Source organism: Pyrus communis, chromosome 3 (genome assembly GCF_041283825.1).
Source record: "Pyrus communis isolate YQ-2024b chromosome 3, ASM4128382v1, whole genome shotgun sequence".
NCBI classification, from domain to species: domain Eukaryota; kingdom Viridiplantae; phylum Streptophyta; class Magnoliopsida; order Rosales; family Rosaceae; genus Pyrus; species Pyrus communis.
In genome coordinates, this window is record NC_142567.1 from 24,258,666 (window position 1) to 24,277,500 (window position 18,835).

An 18,835-nucleotide genomic window follows, 5' to 3' on the forward strand; every position below is an offset into this window, starting at 1 on the left:
GAAAATGTTCAAGTTTCTAAGCAAAAAATTGACTCAGAAAATGATTCGTCAGAGGAGTGTTCCAATGACGAACAAGACCAATACATGACTTCAGACCATAAAACCACATCAATTGATATGGTAATTGGAGACATGGTTTTAGATGCCGAAACTACGCCAATTGACATGGTTATTGGTGATAAAGCCGATATAAAGAAATCCCATTTGGCTAAGTTGGTTGAATTAAAAACCGAAATTATGCATGTGGGGCATAATAATTGTTCAACACATTCGGCGGTCGAAAATGAAAAAATTTTCGCCAAGTTACAAATATTTGGAGAAAATTCTTTATTCGGCCTAGAGCGAAATCAATTTGAAAATTTTGATATTAAAAGATCTCGGCTTGGAATAAAGTACCGTTGGCCTTCTCCTATTTATGGTTCGGCCACTTTTATTTTCGTATGCTAAAAATATATATAATAAATAAATTATTTTCTTAAACATACGGCTATGCAAGCCGATGTAAAGAAAATGGGGGGCAAACATTATGGGCTTGCTCTCAATAAGCTTCTCCTCGGTGAAATTTAAGTGGTGATGGCCTGATGCTTAGTGCAGTGTGCAATTTGTTTGAAATTTCAAGCCTAACCTTGGTTTTAAAGTTAGCTTACATCAGGATGCCGTGTGTGTGTGTGTGTGTGTGTGTATATGCCAACTGCATGGCTGACAAATCACATCAGACAATTAGGCCACTTTTATATATAAATATGTATATATAGGCAGGCCGAGCTCCAGGAATGGTTTTCATCATCTTCGACCCCAGCTCTTCTTGGTCTCAGCCCCATTTTATCCTCAACCCCAGTTCTTCTCGGTCTCGTACCAATATACTTTCCAAGTGATGTAACCAAGTCTATGGAACTTTTGAAGGTAAAGAAACTGGAGAAAGGAATGGAGTTTTAAACATTAGTTTGCCGAATAAATTTTGTTCGGCGGTGGTTTCTTAGTAGTTCTCGGCTATATGTTTTTCTTGGTCATTTGGCGGAATTACAATTTCAAGGCCATCTAGCCGAAGCTGGGGAAAATTTTGATACACGTTGACAAATAATTTCCTTGACCATTCGGGTCCTCGGTCGATGCTTAAGAAGATAAAGAGGGCCGAGGAACATCCCATGCGGCTTCGAATCATTCAATGATATTCAAGACAAGCCTTTCGTGATATGGTGCTTGGCAATCCTGTGCTCTATCTATAATATATATCACACATGTCGAGCTCGGCGAGCTGATGCTCGACACATGCTCATTCTATATACATATGTGTGTGCTCGGCATAGAAACATTTTACATATATATATATATATATATATATAACATATCACACATGCCGAGCTCGGCAAGCTGATGCTCGGCACATGCTCATTCTATATACATATGTGTGTGCTCAGCATAGAAACGTTATATATATATATATATATATATATATATATGTATATATATATATTCTTCGGCCGTCGTCGAGTTCAGCAATACGTTATTCCTTTCCTTCTGATTATGCCGTCTTCCATAAACTTTTCTTGAAGAAATTGATATCTAGTGAGAGCTTGGGTCTTCGGTGTTTTTCTGGAAAATTTCCTCGATAAGCAGCTAAGAGAGCTTGGAGTTGATGTTGATCGAATGAGGCTTTGATAACAAATAAAGTTAGTGGGACCAAGTCGAATCCAATATGGATTATGCTCCGTGCCGGTGTAATTTTTGGCATGCCACAATGTGCCAATTCTTCTTCATTTCCCTAGGTGGCATTCATAAGAGGCCTTATTTTAAAAAAAAAATAATAATTAATTAAAAAAAAAAAAAACTTTTGGCCCAATGGTTTGTGTTCGCAGTTCGAAGACAAGAATAGTGAGATGTTCATTCGGTTAATAAAAGGAGGCCACTGACTCTGGCGTGGCCCATTTGGTGGAAAAATAATGAATTTCTTTAACACTATGTTTGGATGAGGAAATTTAAGATTATTAAGGAATTTAAAAATGACGGAAATTGAAATGACAATATTTTATTTTCTAGAATTTGTAAATTTTCTTGTTTGGTTAACCTAAAATAACAATGGAATTAAATACGGAATTTGTTATTTTTAAACTCTCAATCATAGAAATTGAGAAATGACACCTATTTACATGGAATTTGAACTTGGGATTTGGAGGTCCCAAATTCCAAGTTTTTTTTTTCACGCGGAAATTCTAAATTTCTATTTTTATGAATCCAAACAAAAGAATTGGTGCCTATCAATTTATAAATTCTAACTTTTACCAAAATTTCATGTTTATTTCCCTCATCCAAACATAATGTAAAGCCGAATGATGGTTATTCGGTGGTGGTTTTGATGATATTACCTCGGTCTAATGTTTCTTGACCTTGCCTGACCTCATTTTTCTCGACCCCTTTGCAAGTTTTGGGTTTCTTGACCGTATGAGTTGGATGGTCGAACATGGGTGTTATTGCCTAAGAGCAAAGTTTCTTTTTCAGTGATACGATGAGATTTTGTTGGCTACGAACAATTAATTTCCTTAACCATTTGGCCTACGAGCCGAAGCTCAAGGAAACTGGGGGGCAATGTTTGGACCCGATTTTACACTATCGGCCCGAGTAATATAGACCGTTGAATGAGCATAACTCTTAACCGTTGGATAAAAAATGAAGATATATTTGTTACTATTAAAGGATAATATTATGGTTTTTATCATAATAATTATCTTTTAATTTGAATCATTTTGACATTATATCTTCGAACAAGTATAGTTCAAGTGGACTTGGGATTCCTGTTATCAGATTGGAGCAGCATGGTAAATGGGGTTTGAAAAGTCAGGATGCGTAGTTTGGGATAATGATGAAGTTATACAAATTGGAATGTCATTGGTGCATGGAAGTTGGACCATGGAGATTCACGGCTTGCGAGGCATTCAAACATCATCAAAACCAATCTTTGGTTTAAATTGGTGCCATGCAAAAGATAAGGAAGGAGCACGTGGCATTGAGGGGAGGATATGCAGGGTAAGATACCATCAAATATCAGAATTGTTCCCTGGGGCCATTACCACAAATGCACGTGGTCTACATTAGCTCATTTGGGATTTTGGATATCGCAGATTATGTGGAGAAGGTGGCAGAATCCCGATTGAACTCTACACAATTATTTAACTGTGTCAAGCAAATATCAACCCTATAAATACAAGGCGATGTGCAACGTAAAAATAACCTCCAATTCAACACACAACTGCCCTGCGTAAAACCTCTCAAACATCTTGAGATTTTTTTATTTTCTTTTTCCCACCGACACATATTCAGTTTGGATAAACATCACTGTGAAGCCAACCGGCGAACACCTTCAGTTTGGATAAACAGTACTGTTGTTGTAAAATCAGCTGACCGAGGAGCACTTTCAGTTTAGATAAACAGCACTGCGTCGAGGCCGATTGGTTACCAATCCAAGTCTCGATCGAGAAGGGTTTTCGAATCCTTATTGACAGAGGTCATCTTATTAGCCTTCTCGGCGACGTAAGGTATTACGAGTTACGATATTCGGCGCATTGAACGCTGAGTGATTTATGATTGGATACTCACAAGTGAGGTTTAGAGTTCGGCATTCTGACGGCCGAATCATATTCACCATCAAGACATACATCACCTTTGAATACTTGTGTCCGTACAGTCTAGTGTCGATTCGATGTGTTATACTCTCACGAATATAATCACTGTGACCGAATCCGGTGCCGACGATTTGTGAACTTCGCAGAACTAGCAGCCTTATCTTCAGGCTCGAGAATCCAAAGGCCAAGATTTGTGAACTTCGCAGAACTAGCAGCCTTGTCGCAGAACTAGCGAGTAGAATCTATTATTACACTCTCGCGCGGAGGTTTCCATTAAATAACAAAAACAAAAAAAATCCGGAAATAGAGAGAAATTTTAGATGGATATTTTTCGGAAATTCTAAACGCCATTTTCAAGCTGCAGAGACCCCCTTCTCTCTCTCTCTCTCTGTCTCAAATTCCAGATTCTTTACTGCATTCACTGCCTCTCTAAAACCCTAAACGCCATTTTCTCTGCCGCAATTCTAGTCATATCCGCCGTCGTCTGGCCGCCAACTCGGCCACGGTGTCCTTTCAGCTTCCAATTTCACTGTATTTCCCGATTTTCGCTGATCGTTGCCTGGATGGCCTTCTCGTAGACGACGTTTGAGAAAGCGTCGTTATCTCTAAGAAACCGAGGTATGCATTTCTAACTCAAAGGCGAGTGACTTAGAGCTGCTTGGTTTCCCGAAAACAGAGTTGAGGATTAGCTGAGAAATTTCAGATTTTGTGTATTGATCTTTGTGATTCTGCTGCTTTTGTTGTTTTTAATTTGAAATGGAGTGTTTGGTTGCTGAGAAATATTTTCCTGGGGGGAACAAAACGAAAATGAATGTCCGAGTCCTGACTGATCAGTTTTTTGGTGAGTTTTTATTTGAAAAGAATTTTAACGAAAAATCATATTTTTACATTAAAATATTAATTCTGATACTATTCATTTTATCATTTATTTTATTTTTATTGTTAAAATTCAAAGTTTTTAAATTATTTTGATTAGTTTTCTTTTATTTAAAATCTAAACCATACACACCTTGACACATTTACCCTTGCAAATGTTTTACTTATTAGTTTTAAATAATAAAAATCCCTTGGCGGTCCGTATCTTTTTCCCGCATAGATTTATGTAGTTTAGAATATCACTTTTTAAGAAAAAAATTTTATATAATAAATAGCAAATGTGGCCGTTTGGCTAGGATATTGTGGCCGGTCCGAATCTTTTTCCCGCGTAAATTTGAGTTGTTTAGAATATCACCTTTAATAAAAGAATTTATACAATAAATAGCAGATGTATGATAGGCCGTTTGGCTAAGACATTGTGCTCTCACCAGTACACTGTGTTCGAGTCCCCTCCCCGTGTAGTTTAGATACTGGCTTATCAATATTTTTTTGTTTATGTAATAATACATTTTAAATCCAATAACTTTTAAAACTATAGCGATTTAAAACAACATGTAATAAATAACAAAATTAATTTGTTAGATGTTTTTCTTGTATCTCAGGATATATACCAAAGGCCAAAAGATTTTACTTAACGTTTCCAAATATACATACCTTGGATTAAATCTACCAAAGTCTAATGGCGCGTTTAAAAGTGTTTTTAAAATGCCTGGGCAGAGTACATGAACGGGGTTCAATTAAAAATTCTCCAAATTTGAATGAAACTTACTTGATTGCTTAGCAACGTAAACAACCTGCAATGAAACAGTGTGATAAAAATTCGGTAAAGAATGCTCTTGGAAACATTCTCCTTGCTATTAGTCTAGCAGGTCCTCACAGCATCGTGGACGACGAAAGAAAGTTAATAGTTAAAGAAAAAAATTATCAAAGCATGATTCACGCAGATATAGAAGAGACTCCAAATCATTTTATGAAACGTAGAATTCGGAATTGAGGAAGGATGATATGAAACCAAAAACTTGCAGTACAAACTTTGAATTTTCTATATTGAGGGTGTGAATATACACTCTTGCAGCCAGCAGCGCGTACCCGCGACCTGCTCTCTTTGCTGCAAGAACAACATCTTCAACCTCTGAAACCCATTAGCGAAGATGTAGCATATACAATTAATCGAAACTTGTTGCTTAATTCTACAACTAAGTTGGATGGAACCAGTTTTTGAGTTATCAGTGTGTTTTCAGATTTATATTGGTGGAATTTGTTTTTTTATGTGTGTGGTTTTTACTTGAAAAAACCCATCACGCATATTTGTCGATTTGTCTGTCAAGCTAATTATTGCCCTTAGGATGTTCTGTTTCTGTCTCACTTGGGTGGCATTTACATAAACTTATCTTCTTTTTATTTTACGGGAAAAATCGTATGGTGTCTAGAATTGGCTTGGGTTAGATAACTCTCTAGATTTAATGTATCTTGAAAGAAGAAACGGATGCAACTACAAAATCTTGTCCAAGTGTTTATCCAATCCAAGCCAATCCCAAACACCAAACAAGGCCAAAGACTTTAGTTTGGAAAGTCTTATTGTTGGACTTGGACATTTTGTATACAGGAAATCTTGAAGAAGGCTGAAGAAGAGAATGAAATTGGGGAAAAGTCAGAAACATTTGTTATTGTGTTCTGTGGAATACCAAATAGGAAACTTAGCGGCTCCACTACTGATACCACCGATCCCCTTTTGTGATAAAACCTGCCAATACTTATTAGCTAGCTGTGATTCTAGCTGTGATTCGTGATCATCCAATGGCACAGAATGTCTTTGAGGATCTTGTTGCTGACGGTCGTTTAAAGATTGTTCCTGGTACGACTCATCCTTCTATTGTCACCCATGCTATCTTCCTCGACCATCTTGCTACTCGGCTCACATCAGTCCTCAGTGATGTTTATTGTAACTGGGATGCCTTGCGCTGCCACTACTCTGGGACGGATGCCACTGTCACAGAGCTGATTACCGCTGGCATCAACAGCATGGTCATTTATGGTCCGTGGTGCTGCTACAACAGGCTGCGTGCCGTTGCTGAGTGCTACTCCCCATACATCAAGGTGGCGAGAATGAATCCTAGAGCTCCATGCTGTTCAAGGATGGTATTTCCTACTTTAATTTCATCTTTGCTGCAGAGCATTGGACCTCTCAGGATCTCTGATGCAGCTGCTGACATCCTTGTTATCTATGCCCCGGACTTCAAATATATGGAGAATTATGGTCGTAAAGAGACTCAGATTCCAGATGAAGAAGGTTACAATCAATTGGTGGAAGCCCTCCGTGCTTGTGGAGCTCAATGCTCTCCAATTGACACCACTCCTAATTTTGGTTCATTTTGGACAACCTGTGCTTTAACCAACACTTCTTCTGGTTTGTTTAACGTTATGGGCACCGTGCATCAGTCTCATTATCAGCTTGAGGATGCTGTTCGTGCTTTCGTGCTTGACGGTAATCAAGCCAGAAATCCTTTTCCGTGGTCATTTATGTCCATGGGTTATGTGGATGATCCAGTTGTGCTCTCCGCACTTGCCGCTGCTCGCCCGCCAAAGACTCCGGATTCTATTACTGCTGATTCTCCTGGACGTCCAGTCGGATTCATTTATGATGTGAACTGGTTCGGAATCCAACCTGGAGTTGCTGCTATTGGAAACAAGCCTGCCAAACCGAGAGGCTGCTACATCCTCGGAAGAGTAGGAGGAGATCCCCTTTACACATGCTACATTGCTCGCAATGTTACTTTATATGAAATCAACGCTGTGCTTAGGGATCGATTAACTCGCTAAAGTAACATGTACTGTTTAGCAACAATTTCTTCGACTTTAGTTTTTATGATTTTGTGATGTAAGACTTTTCATACAGTGACCGAGCACAGTGTGATGTAAGACTCTTCATACAGCCTAACCGAGGGCGTTCTAGAATTCATACAGCCGACCCTACTTGGTGGAATAAGGTTTTGTTGTTGTTGTTGTGATGTAAGACTCTTCATGAATTACAGTTTTCAGAATGTGATTTTATGATGTTCATGGTGTTTCTGTCATTGTATAGGAGTAAAATCTTTTGTGCTTTTGTTGCCGGGCCTCTGCAGATAAAAATATGGCAGAAGGTTTTTGGCAGCTCCCCGATGACCACATTGTAAAACCTCTCAATGGCACGCATCACTCCCTCACTATCCCTAGTCACAAAGTTGATGGCAACACCTTTTCTAACAAACCTTCCACTGCGCCCGATACGATGAAGGTAATTCTCTGGCTGATTAGGCAGATCATAATTGATGACAAGGGACACTTGCTGTACATCAATACCACGAGCCAAGTGATCGGTAGTTTATTATTTTTTTTAACAAACGATATTAGTTACATTAAAGAAGCGAGAGAGTCTGCTAAGCCTTACAATATGCTAACAATAATGTGGTTCAAATTCGCCTTTCAAGAGATCGGTAGTTATAAGAACACGAGAAGAGCTGGATCGAAACTCACGAATGATAGTATCACGCTTGTTCCGATCCATTGCGCCATGCATACAAGAGACAACATGGTCAAGGCTTTCCATCTTTTCAAAATCATACAAAACAAAAATCACAATTTATATTAAACAATTATCTTCAAATAGACATTTTGCATAAAAACTAGATATATTATTGATTGTACAAGTGATTGAATAGAACTAATATCAATGCGACTAGTGATAAACCGCGTTCTATCTTTCTAAAATTTTCACAATTATAACAATCTACATTTTACAACACATAAATTGCGTTGCATTACGCGATAGAGTTCAACCCTAGAGGAAATAATTTATATAAAATTTTGATCCATGTATATTAAGCAGGTTCTTAATCAAAGGTCAAAACATTCACAAAGAGTAAAATCAAATAAAGAAAATCTGACACACAATCGGGGTTTATGGTTTTATTTTATTTTTAAATGGGAAACAATTAGTGGCAAGCTACAATTATTCACTTCTTTCAGTAGCTAAGAAGACTTACAGAAGCATTTCAGCTTCTCCTAGCCACAAGTCTAACTTTCACACCAATATTGCGTTTCGAACCAAGACATCCAGTTTTTAATTTTAAAAAAATCTCAAAATCTGTCATTTACTACTGAACCATCAGCTCGTGATTATGGTTTTATTCAATTTCCAGCAATTTTTATTACCCCAGCTCTTTCTTTGGTCAAAGAACTGTTGGTAGTACAGTACTCGCCAATAGGCACATGCATTCTCCAGCCTCCACGTGTCGTAAATGGCCCACAAGGTCAGGCCACACAAAGCATGTGGTAGACCCACCCCCAAACGCCACTAGTTCCTCTTGAATCCGCACTCGCTTTTGTTGCAAACATCACGCCGTCCGATCAAGCAGTCACTATAATCCCGCCCAATCCGTAGCGAGTAGAAGAATTTATTACACACTCGCGAAGACGATTTTTAAAAATGGTAAATAAAAAAAATTGGAAAATAGAGAGAAATTCAAGAACGGGTGTTTTTCGGGAACGAAAGGGTAAATACTAAATAGTGTGTTGAATTTGCAGAGACCCCTTCTCCTCTCTCTCCTCTCTCTTTCTCTCTCTAAAACTCCACACTCTTCGTCTCCACTCTCTCTCCCTCTCTAAAATCCTAAACGCCATTTTCTCTGCCGCAGTCTCGTCCTTTCCGTCGTCGTCTGGCCGCCAACACGGTCATGGCGTCGTTTCAGCTTCCCATTTCATTGCATTTGCCGAGCTTTTCCCTGACCGTTGTCGGAATGGCTTTCTCGTAGACGACGTTGACGAGAGCGTCGTTATCTCTTTCGTACCTGAGGCCACACTGTCGTCTTAAGCTTCGAGGCTGAAATAACGGCGTCGTTTGGTTGTCGGTCCAGAACTTGAGATTTGAGGTTAGCGGCTAGCGTTTCGAAATGTCTGTCTCCAAGAAACCGAGGTATGAATTTTGAACTCAAATGCGAGTGATATAGGAAAACCGAGTTGGGACTCTGTATTTTTGGGTAACCAAACAGAGGATTAGCTGAGAAATTTATGATTTCGTGTATTGATCTTTGTGATTCTGCTTTTTTTGTTGTTTGCAATTTGAAATGGACTGTTTGGTTGCTGAGAAAATTTGGGGGCAAACAAAAGGAAAATGAATGGTAGAGTCCTGACTGATAAGTTTTTTGGTGGGTTTTATTTAAGTCTAATCCACACACGCCTTGACACATCTACCCTTGCAGATGTTTTGCTTGTTAGTTTTAAATCATAAATAGCTGATTGGCGGTACAAATCTTCTTCCTGCACGTAGATTTGAGTTGTTTAGAATATCGTTATAAGAAAAGAATTTATATAATAGACCTTTTGGTTAGGACATTATGCTCTCACTTACGCATTCGAGTTCAAACTCCCTTACCCGGTAGTTTAGCTATCGACTTGTCATTTTCTTTTATGTAATAATACATTTTGAAACCGATAACTTTTAAAACTATAACGATTCTGTCTACACCAATATGTAATAAATAACAACATTGATTTGTTAGATGTTTTTCTTGTATCTCAGGATATACCCCAAGCCAAAATATTTTACTTTGACATTTTCAAATATACAGAACTTGGATTAACTTCTTATTTTTCAAAAACGTTTGGTTAAATTTACCAAAGTCTAAAACTGCATAGATTCATGTATGTACTCATCCTAATTCACGACAAATAGATCTTGATGTCAGACATTGAAGATATAACATTTGCAATTGCAGAAGCACTATACCTTTTTACTTTTGACTTTTGTTCTAACAACCATAAGCCCGAGCAGAGTACATGAACGGGTTTACTTAAAAAGTTACCAAATTTGGACGAAACTTATTCAATGGCAAACACTGAAGTAGCATTGTAAATATCTCGAAATGTAAGGGTGTGATAGAAACTCACGAGCCAAGCGATCGGTAGTTTATTATTAAAAAAAAAGGTATGCTTAAATTACTTATTTCTGTCGTTGGCTAATCGACTGGCCAGAATATGACCGTCTAAGACATTATTTAATATAAGCTATACCTTTTTCTTTCAGCATAAGAAGCTTACCAATAGGGAGGCTGATGAGACAATTTTTGCACAAACGGTTTGTTTTCAATCTATTATTAAGCCTAGGAGAAATGTTTCAAATTAATCATATACAAATGAGTTTTGAAATTTCCGTTTTGTGATTGATTGACAATGGCAGGAAGAAATTGTGCTACTTTATAGGAAAATCGAGGTGTTGGAAAAGTTTTGTTTTCAATATAAGGATCAATTTTGTGTTAAGGATGTCAAGCAGGAGCCAATGGAGCACGATCAGGATGATGAGGATGGGCATGTGATGGATAACATTCAAGAAAAGTTAGAACATATGAAAGAGGATTTGGATGATGCTGAAGCTCTTAACACTACACTTGCTATAAGGGAGCGCATGAGTAATGATGAATTACAGGAGGCTCGTAAGGATTTAATCAATGTATGTATGCTAAGGGTCTTCAATTTCTGTGCTTGTATTTTATTCATTCTACTAATTTTAAATACAATTATTCAATCTGTCAAAAAAAATATTTTGGATAGGTATCTACATTGAATTTAAATTAGTAAAAAATTTAACTCTAAAATAGAAAACTTTTCATCAAAGACAAATCATTCTGCATTAATCTTATCTGCATCTGTCGTTGGTAATTTCTTTTTTATATTATTTAGATGTTTACATAATGCAGGTCCAATGTCAGATCCCATCGACCATATTCTTAAGTTTCTAAAATCTTGGTATACAATGGCATTGGACTTTAAATGTTGCTACATCACCTGTATATATATTAGCACTTCTGTTGTTCGAAAGATATGTGGTAGAGAGTCTAGAGACCACCAGATAGAGGATTTATTTACACCGTCCAACATACAATTCTCATTATAACATGCTTCTTTTCTGGTTTAATCTTTTGAATACTCTATACAATTGGTTGGAGAATCCATAAATTTTTAGCTAGAGTGTTTTTTTTTTTTTTTCTTCCTCTTGTTCTTGCTTGTGAATGTGATTTTTCTCTTGTTCGTTTGGTGGGACTCCTTTGCAGGGATGGGAATCAATAAGTCCTGCTGTTATTGGAGTGAAGAGAATGAGTGATCTGGATTGCGAACCATTTCAAACTGCATGCAGGAGAAAATATCCGACGGACGAAGCAGCAGATGACCAGGCAATCATTGTTTACTTCTAATTTTTAAATTCAATTGGCAATCATTGTTCTTGCTTGTGAATGTGATTTTCTCTTGTCGTTTGGTGGGACTACTTTGCAGGGATGGGAATCAATAAGTCCTGCTGTTATTGGCGTGAAGAGAATGGGTGATCTGGATTGCGAACCATTTCAAACTGCATGCAAGAGAAAATATCCAACGGACGAAGCAGCAGATGACCAGGCAGCAATGCTGTGCTCTTTGTGGGAGGATTATCTTGCAGATTCAAGCTGGTATCCATTCAAGATGAGCATGGATCCTTCTGGAGTTGCGAAGGCAAGTATTTTAACTTGTAATGCACTATCAAGCATCCATAGAATACAATTGATTGTTGCTCCCATTACACCAGCTTGTACTTCTCATGAGTGCATGTGGTTTCACTTAAATAAGTTATCCATGTTATTGTTCCATATCCAGTTTTTGTTCAGGATATATCTAAGCGCAACCGGTCCCCTGAATTGGCATTTTCATATTTACTATGACCTTTCTTCTTCAAGGTTTAGGTTTAGTCCTGTGAATTTGCACCTTCATGTATGCCTCCTATAGCCTTTCATCTTGAAGGTTTAGGCTTCTGAAGCTCGTACTGGCTAGGTTTTGTACAACAAGGAGCTTGTTCTGTGTGTTGAGTCAGGTTCCATTTATATGACATCGGCAGTGGTGTAGTGTACAGTCTATTCACATTTTGATTGCCGTTCTTTTGGCCCATCATTATCATGCTCTAACTTTGTCGTACTCAATTGATTTGTTCCAGTACATCTCATTTCTCATGCCCTTCTAACTGGATTATGTTTATTTTACCCATACAGCAAACTATTGATGAGAAAGATGACAAACTGAAAAATTTAAAGGATGAGTACGGTGTTCATGTTTACAATGCTGTGACAACTGCCTTGCTGGAATTGAATGAGTATAATCCCAGTGGTAGGTACGCAATACCAGAATTATGGAACTTTGAGCAAACGAGGAGAGCCTCACTGAAGGAGGGTATCTCAGCTTTACTGAAGCAGTGTGAACTCCAGAAAAGGAAAAGAAGCTGACGGTCCGTATATTGCAATTTGACTTGCTATAGAAAAATGGATGTTGAATTAGGTAGAGCTCTCAACCTGGGTGATAGAAGTTTATGTAGAAATTTATGTTAAAGTTGGATAGTAGGACTTTTGTTAATGGAGAATTGGTTTTTCTATTGTTCAGTTCCATGTTATAGTTTGTGTGTCGCAAGGGTTATTGTTGAATTCGACTCCAGTCTTATCTTCCTTTGTTATGCCAAAGGGCCAGTTTTAAATCTCGGTTCGAAGCTTCAAAAGAACCTCTACAATTCTTGTTTTTGTCAAAGGTTGCAGTTGGTACATGTGTTAGTTGAGTTTATTTTTCTCGCCAATGTAACATTTCGTAAATTATTCTGGTCGTACATTCCATTGTTACTTGTTTTGTTTGACCATACGTGTTTCACAATACTGAATTCGGAAGGGCTAGCTGGAGGGATTTGGATGGAAGTATATAGTTGACAACATCTTTTCTAATTTCTATGAAGTTCTCGTGAACACACACAACCCCTACACACACCTAGGTGTTGAAAATCAATGTCAAAATTAGGTATGGAAAGTTAGGCAATGTTAGGTATGGTTGAGTGAAAAAGAAAAAAAAAATTATTAGGTGCAATTAATGTGTTTTGTGTGGTAATAAATAATCTTAGTTTAATCATTTGGTTTGCTATAAATACCCAAGTCCCACTACTACAAAAGGGGGCTATAGTGTCGGAGGGTGGTGTCGCTTTAATCTAATATAGTAGCGGATTAGGCAGTTGCGACACTAACTGAACATGACGTCGGATTTACTGTCGCTTATAAGCGTTATTAAATGTTTATGTCGCTTTTAAACCGACGTAAACATATATTTTAATAATTTTTAAATACTAGTGTCGCTTTTAAACCGACGTAAACATTATTTTAATAATTTTTAAATACTAGTGTCGCTTTTAAGCGACATAAAGTGTGTATATATATATATATATTAAATTTTATATATATATATATATTAAATTAAATTTTATATCCCTAAAAACTATAATAATTATATATATATATATATTAAATTAAATTTTAAAAAATTGGTGATCATTGGATTGGTGGCTTAAATATACATACGATTCAATTTCTTAAGTGTTATACATACAAAATAAATAAATTTAAATCTACTTAATATATATATATACACACACACCATTGAACTTGATTGGATACGAATTCTATGAAACTAATTTCGACAGTTATAAACGAAAAATCACGATTTAACGGTTATTTTAACTCCGATTTTGATGATTTTTTACAGCTACACTCCTGACCCTATATGAATACAATAAATGGATTCGATCTTCAAATTAAAATATTTACACAAGTGGATACCACAAAATCTTATGTTATACTTAATGAAAGTATAAATAAACTCTAAGTGTTAGTCAATCTATTGTTTTGATGGGATACAAATTCTCCGAAACTAATTTCAACGATCCCAACCGTCAAACTTGTTTGCATATGCTTCGAGATCACATCAGCAAAAAATCACAAAAAACAAACATTCAGAGATCAAGTAACGGGACAAAGCTTTTCGACGGTTATAAACAAAAAATCACGATTTAACGGTTATTTTAACTCCGATTTTGATGATTTTTTACAGCTACATTCCTTGACCCTATATGAATAGAATGAATGAATTCGATCTTCAATTTAAAATATTTACACAAGTGGATACCACAAAATCTTATGTTATACTTAATGAAAGTATAAATAAACTCCAAGTGTTAGTCAATCTATTGTTTTGATGGGATACGAATTCTCCGAAACTAATTTCAACGATCCCAACCGTCAAACTTGTTTGCATATGCTTCGAGATCACGTCAGCAAAAAATCACAAAAAACAAACATTCAGAGATCAAGTAACGGGACAAAGCTTTTCGACGGTTATAAACGAAAAATCACGATTTAACGGTTATTTTAACTCCGATTTTGATGATTTTGTACAGCTACACTCCTTGACCCTATATGAATACAATGAATGAATTCGATCTTCAAATTAAAATATTTACACAAGTAGATACCACAAAATCTTATGTTATACTTAATGAAAGTATAAATAAACTCTAAGTATTAGTCAATCTATTGTTTTGATGGGATACGAATTCTCCGAAACTAATTTTAACGATCCCAACCGTCAAACTTGTTTGCATATGCTTCAAGATCACATCAGCAAAAAATCACAAAAAATAAACATTCAGAGATCAAGTAACGAGACAAAGCTTTTCGACGGTTATAAACGAAAAATCACGATTTAACGGTTATTTTAACTCCGATTTTGATGATTTTTTACAGCTACATTCCTTGACCCTATATGAATAGAATGAATGAATTCGATCTTCAATTTAAAATATTTACACAAGTGGATACCACAAAATCTTATGTTATACTTAATGAAAGTATAAATAAACTCTAATTGTTAGTCAATCTATTGTTTTGATGGGATACGAATTCTCCGAAACTAATTTCAACGATCCCAACCGTCAAACTTGTTTGCATATGCTTCGAGATCACATCAGCAAAAAATCACAAAAAACAAACATTCAGAGATCAAGTAACGGGACAACGCTTTTCGACGGTTATAAACGAAAAATCACGATTTAACGGTTATTTTAACTCCGATTTTGATGATTTTTTACAGCTACACTCATTGACCCTTTATGAATAGAATGAATGAATTCGATCTTCAAATTAAAATATTTACACAAGTGGATACCACAAAATCTTATGTTATACTTAATGAAAGTATAAATAAACTCTAAGTGTTAGTCAATCTATTGTTTTGATGGGATATGAATTCTCCGAAACTAATTTCAACGATCTCAACCGTCAAACTAATTTCACTATCAATTGATGGACAGAGTGTGGAGTGTGTGTGCTGTATAGCGCACAAATATGGCCCTCAACTTTTATTATTTTTTTGCTCTTGTGTAATACAAATTCTCAGAAGTATCCTTCCAATTAATTGAAGAGATCTTATTTTGGGACCAGGAGGTATTATACGGAATATATGTTTTCTTTTTTAGAAGAAAAAACCAGGTGGTTTGACTTGTGCAAAAATGGTGCTTTGCACACCCAAAAACCTACCCTTATATGAGTGTCGCTTATAACTGACACTAAATTATTTTTTTAAATATTTTGAAATCTAATGTCGCTTTAAATTAGTTTTTTTAAATATTTTGAAACCCAGTGTCGCTTTAAAGCGACATATTGATTTAAATTAGTTTTTCGTTTTATAACCATTGAAAAGTTCCATAGAATTTGTATCCCATCAAGTTCAATGGTGTGTGTATATATATATTTATTAAGTAGATTTAAATTTATTTATTTTGTATGTATAACACTTAAAGAAATTGAATGGTATGTATATTGAAACTGATCCAACGGTCACCAATTTTTAAAATTTAATTTAATATATATATATATATATAATTATTATAGTTTTTAGGGGTATAAAATTGTTACATTAATATATATAATTATTATAGTATTTTTTAGGGTTATAAAATTAATATATATAAAATTATAGTATTTGAAATATTAGGCGGGAAATTTCCCGCTTGTTTGAATGGATGGAGAGACTTAGTGTCGGTTTTAACCGACGCTAGTGTCATTAAAGCGACGCTATGTGAATTTCAAAAAGTGTGTCAGAAGTTGGCGTCGGTTAAAAGCGACGCTAGTTTCATTAAAGCGACGCTAGTTTCATTAAAGCGACACAAGTTTCATTAAAGCGACGCTATGTGAATTTCAAAAAGTGTCAGAAGTTTGTGTCGGTTTAAAGCGACGCTAGTTTCATTAAAGCGACGCTATGTGAATTTCAAAAAGTGTCAGAAGTTTGTGTCGGTTTAAAGCGACGCTAGTTTCATTAAAGCGACGCGAGTTTCATTAAAGCGACGCTATGTGAATTTCAAAAAAAGTGTCAGACGTTTGCGTCGGTTTTAACGGACGCAAACTAAGTACCCATATTTAAACCCCTCTCTTTCCCATTTCAACCGTGCTTTCATTTCTCCTCCAATTTCAGACTTTCTTCTTCTCCTTCCCCATTTCATCTGTGCGTCCCCTTCTTCCTCCTTTTCATTTTTTCCTCAACTCCTTCCCCGTTTGCTTTGGATCACCAGTTTGAAGATCAACATTCTGAAGAACTCCAATTCGAGGAGGAAGAGCTTGAAGGTGGTTCATTTTTAAATTATTATGATTATTAATTTTAGTTTCTATTTTGTATTCTAAATAGTTTTATGCTTAAATTGAAAATTTATTTTTGTTTCTTGGTTTTTAATTGTTTTTTTTGTATTTATGCATGTTGGATCAGAAGAGCAAGGACACTGGAAATCGCAGATCCATAATTTTTTAAAGGTATAAAACCTGAGTTTAATCTATAGAGATTAGAGCCTTAATGTTGAAGTAGTAAAGTATTGGAGCACTGATTTGATGGCAAGCATGGCAGCATGGAGTTGCTAGTATTATATATGGCACTATGGAGCTACAAAATATGTGGTCTTCGACAAAGGCAAGCACAGGAAAGCATGGAGGATGAATTTTTGTAAATTATATGGAATGTTAGATGTAAAACATTTGTATATTATGGCACTATTTTTCTTTTGAATTATTTTTATTATTGTTTGTTTTGGCCTAAAATTGAAATTTATTATTTCGATTATATAATTTTTTTGAGTTATAATTATTTGAGAACGAATACAGAAACAGATTTCTACTTTTTTTTAAATTATTATTATCAAAGGTGGTGTCGCTTTAAATCGTCACTAGTTTGCATATTTTATTTATTTAATTGTTCTCTAACGTCGCTTTAAACCGTCACTAGTTTGCATATTTTATTTAGTTAATTGTTGACTAGCGTCGCTTTAAACCGACGTTAACATCAGCGTCGCTTTAAACCGACGCTGCGTAGTGGCGGATTAAGCGAACAAAGCGACGCTGAAGCCCTTTAGTGACGGTAGCAATGGCGTCGCTATTCCAATCCGACATTGCAGTGTTTTATGTCGGATTTTTCCCAAATTTCCGACAGAAATCGGGGTTTCTTGTCGGTTTTTGGTCCGCCGGTGATAGCCTATATTGTAGTAGTGTCCTCAAGCATTGTAAATCATCCAAGGAAAAACAAAGCCTAGAGCTAAATAAGAAAAGCTTTGCTAATTAGTTTGTTTTGTGAGCTTTCTTTAAGAGTGTGCTCTATTTTCTTCTTCTTGGGATCATTAGAGTTATCTTGGATACTCTTCTTATTCAACAATTGGTATCAGAGCCAAGTCGGTCAGGGATCGTTCTTGGTAGAGCATTGGTTGTAAAGTCTCTTGAAATTCCGAGTATGCTCTGTGGTTGCAGTTTTGACTGATCTTCCACATCAGAAAAGGTTTCTTGAGATTATTGCTGGGGTTATCACAAACCTTGAGAGGGAGCTTCTTTGTGTCGAGAGTAGTGTATTACTCTGCACGGTAGTCACTCAAGCTTGTTCGGTGTAGTCAAAGTCTTGCCGATACGATGGGTGATCTTCAAGTTGTTGGAGGAATCAAGAAACTCAACAACCAAAACTATAACACGTGGGCAACGTGTATAGAGTCTTACCTTCAAGGTCAAGACTTGTGGGAGGTTGTCGGTGGTAGTGAAGTTACACAACCGGCAGCGGAAGACGCTAACGGCGTCTTGCGGACGTGGAAAATTAAAGCAGGCAAATCAATGTTTGTCTTAAAGACCACAATAGAAGAAGAAATGATGGAGCACATTCGGGATGCTAAAACGCAAAAGGAAGCATGGAACACTTTTGTTACACTCTTTTCGAAGAGGAACGATACAAAATTGCAACTTCTCGAGAATGAGCTGCTATCGATGGTACAACGTGACATGACGATTGCCCAGTACTTTCACAAGGTGAAGTCGATATGTCGCGAAATTTCAGAATTAGATCCAACAGCTCCTATTGGGGAAACCAGGATGAAGAGAATAATTATCCATGGTTTGAGACCCGAATATCGAGGGTTCATTGCCGCTATACAAGGATGGCCAACACAACCATCGCTTGTT

At 36.4% G+C, this 18,835-nt stretch overlaps 1 protein-coding gene across 1 annotated transcript; it reads left to right on the plus strand.

Moving 5' to 3' along the window:
* The first annotated feature begins 3,892 nt into the window (after positions 1–3,892).
* LOC148698182 (uncharacterized) lies at positions 3,893–7,557 on the plus strand. Its single transcript, XM_088690265.1, has 2 exons — positions 3,893–4,235; positions 6,100–7,557. The coding sequence occupies exon 2, from the start codon at positions 6,291–6,293 to the stop codon at positions 7,311–7,313; it is 1,023 nt and encodes a 340-aa protein (XP_088546391.1). The 5' UTR covers positions 3,893–4,235; positions 6,100–6,290; the 3' UTR covers positions 7,314–7,557.
* The last annotated feature ends 11,278 nt before the right edge of the window (positions 7,558–18,835 follow it).

Bases quoted from the DNA above. Each gene is read 5' to 3' on its own strand.
- LOC148698182 (XM_088690265.1), top strand. From the start codon at position 6,291: ATGGCACAGAATGTCTTTGAGGATCTTGTTGCTGACGGTCGTTTAAAG.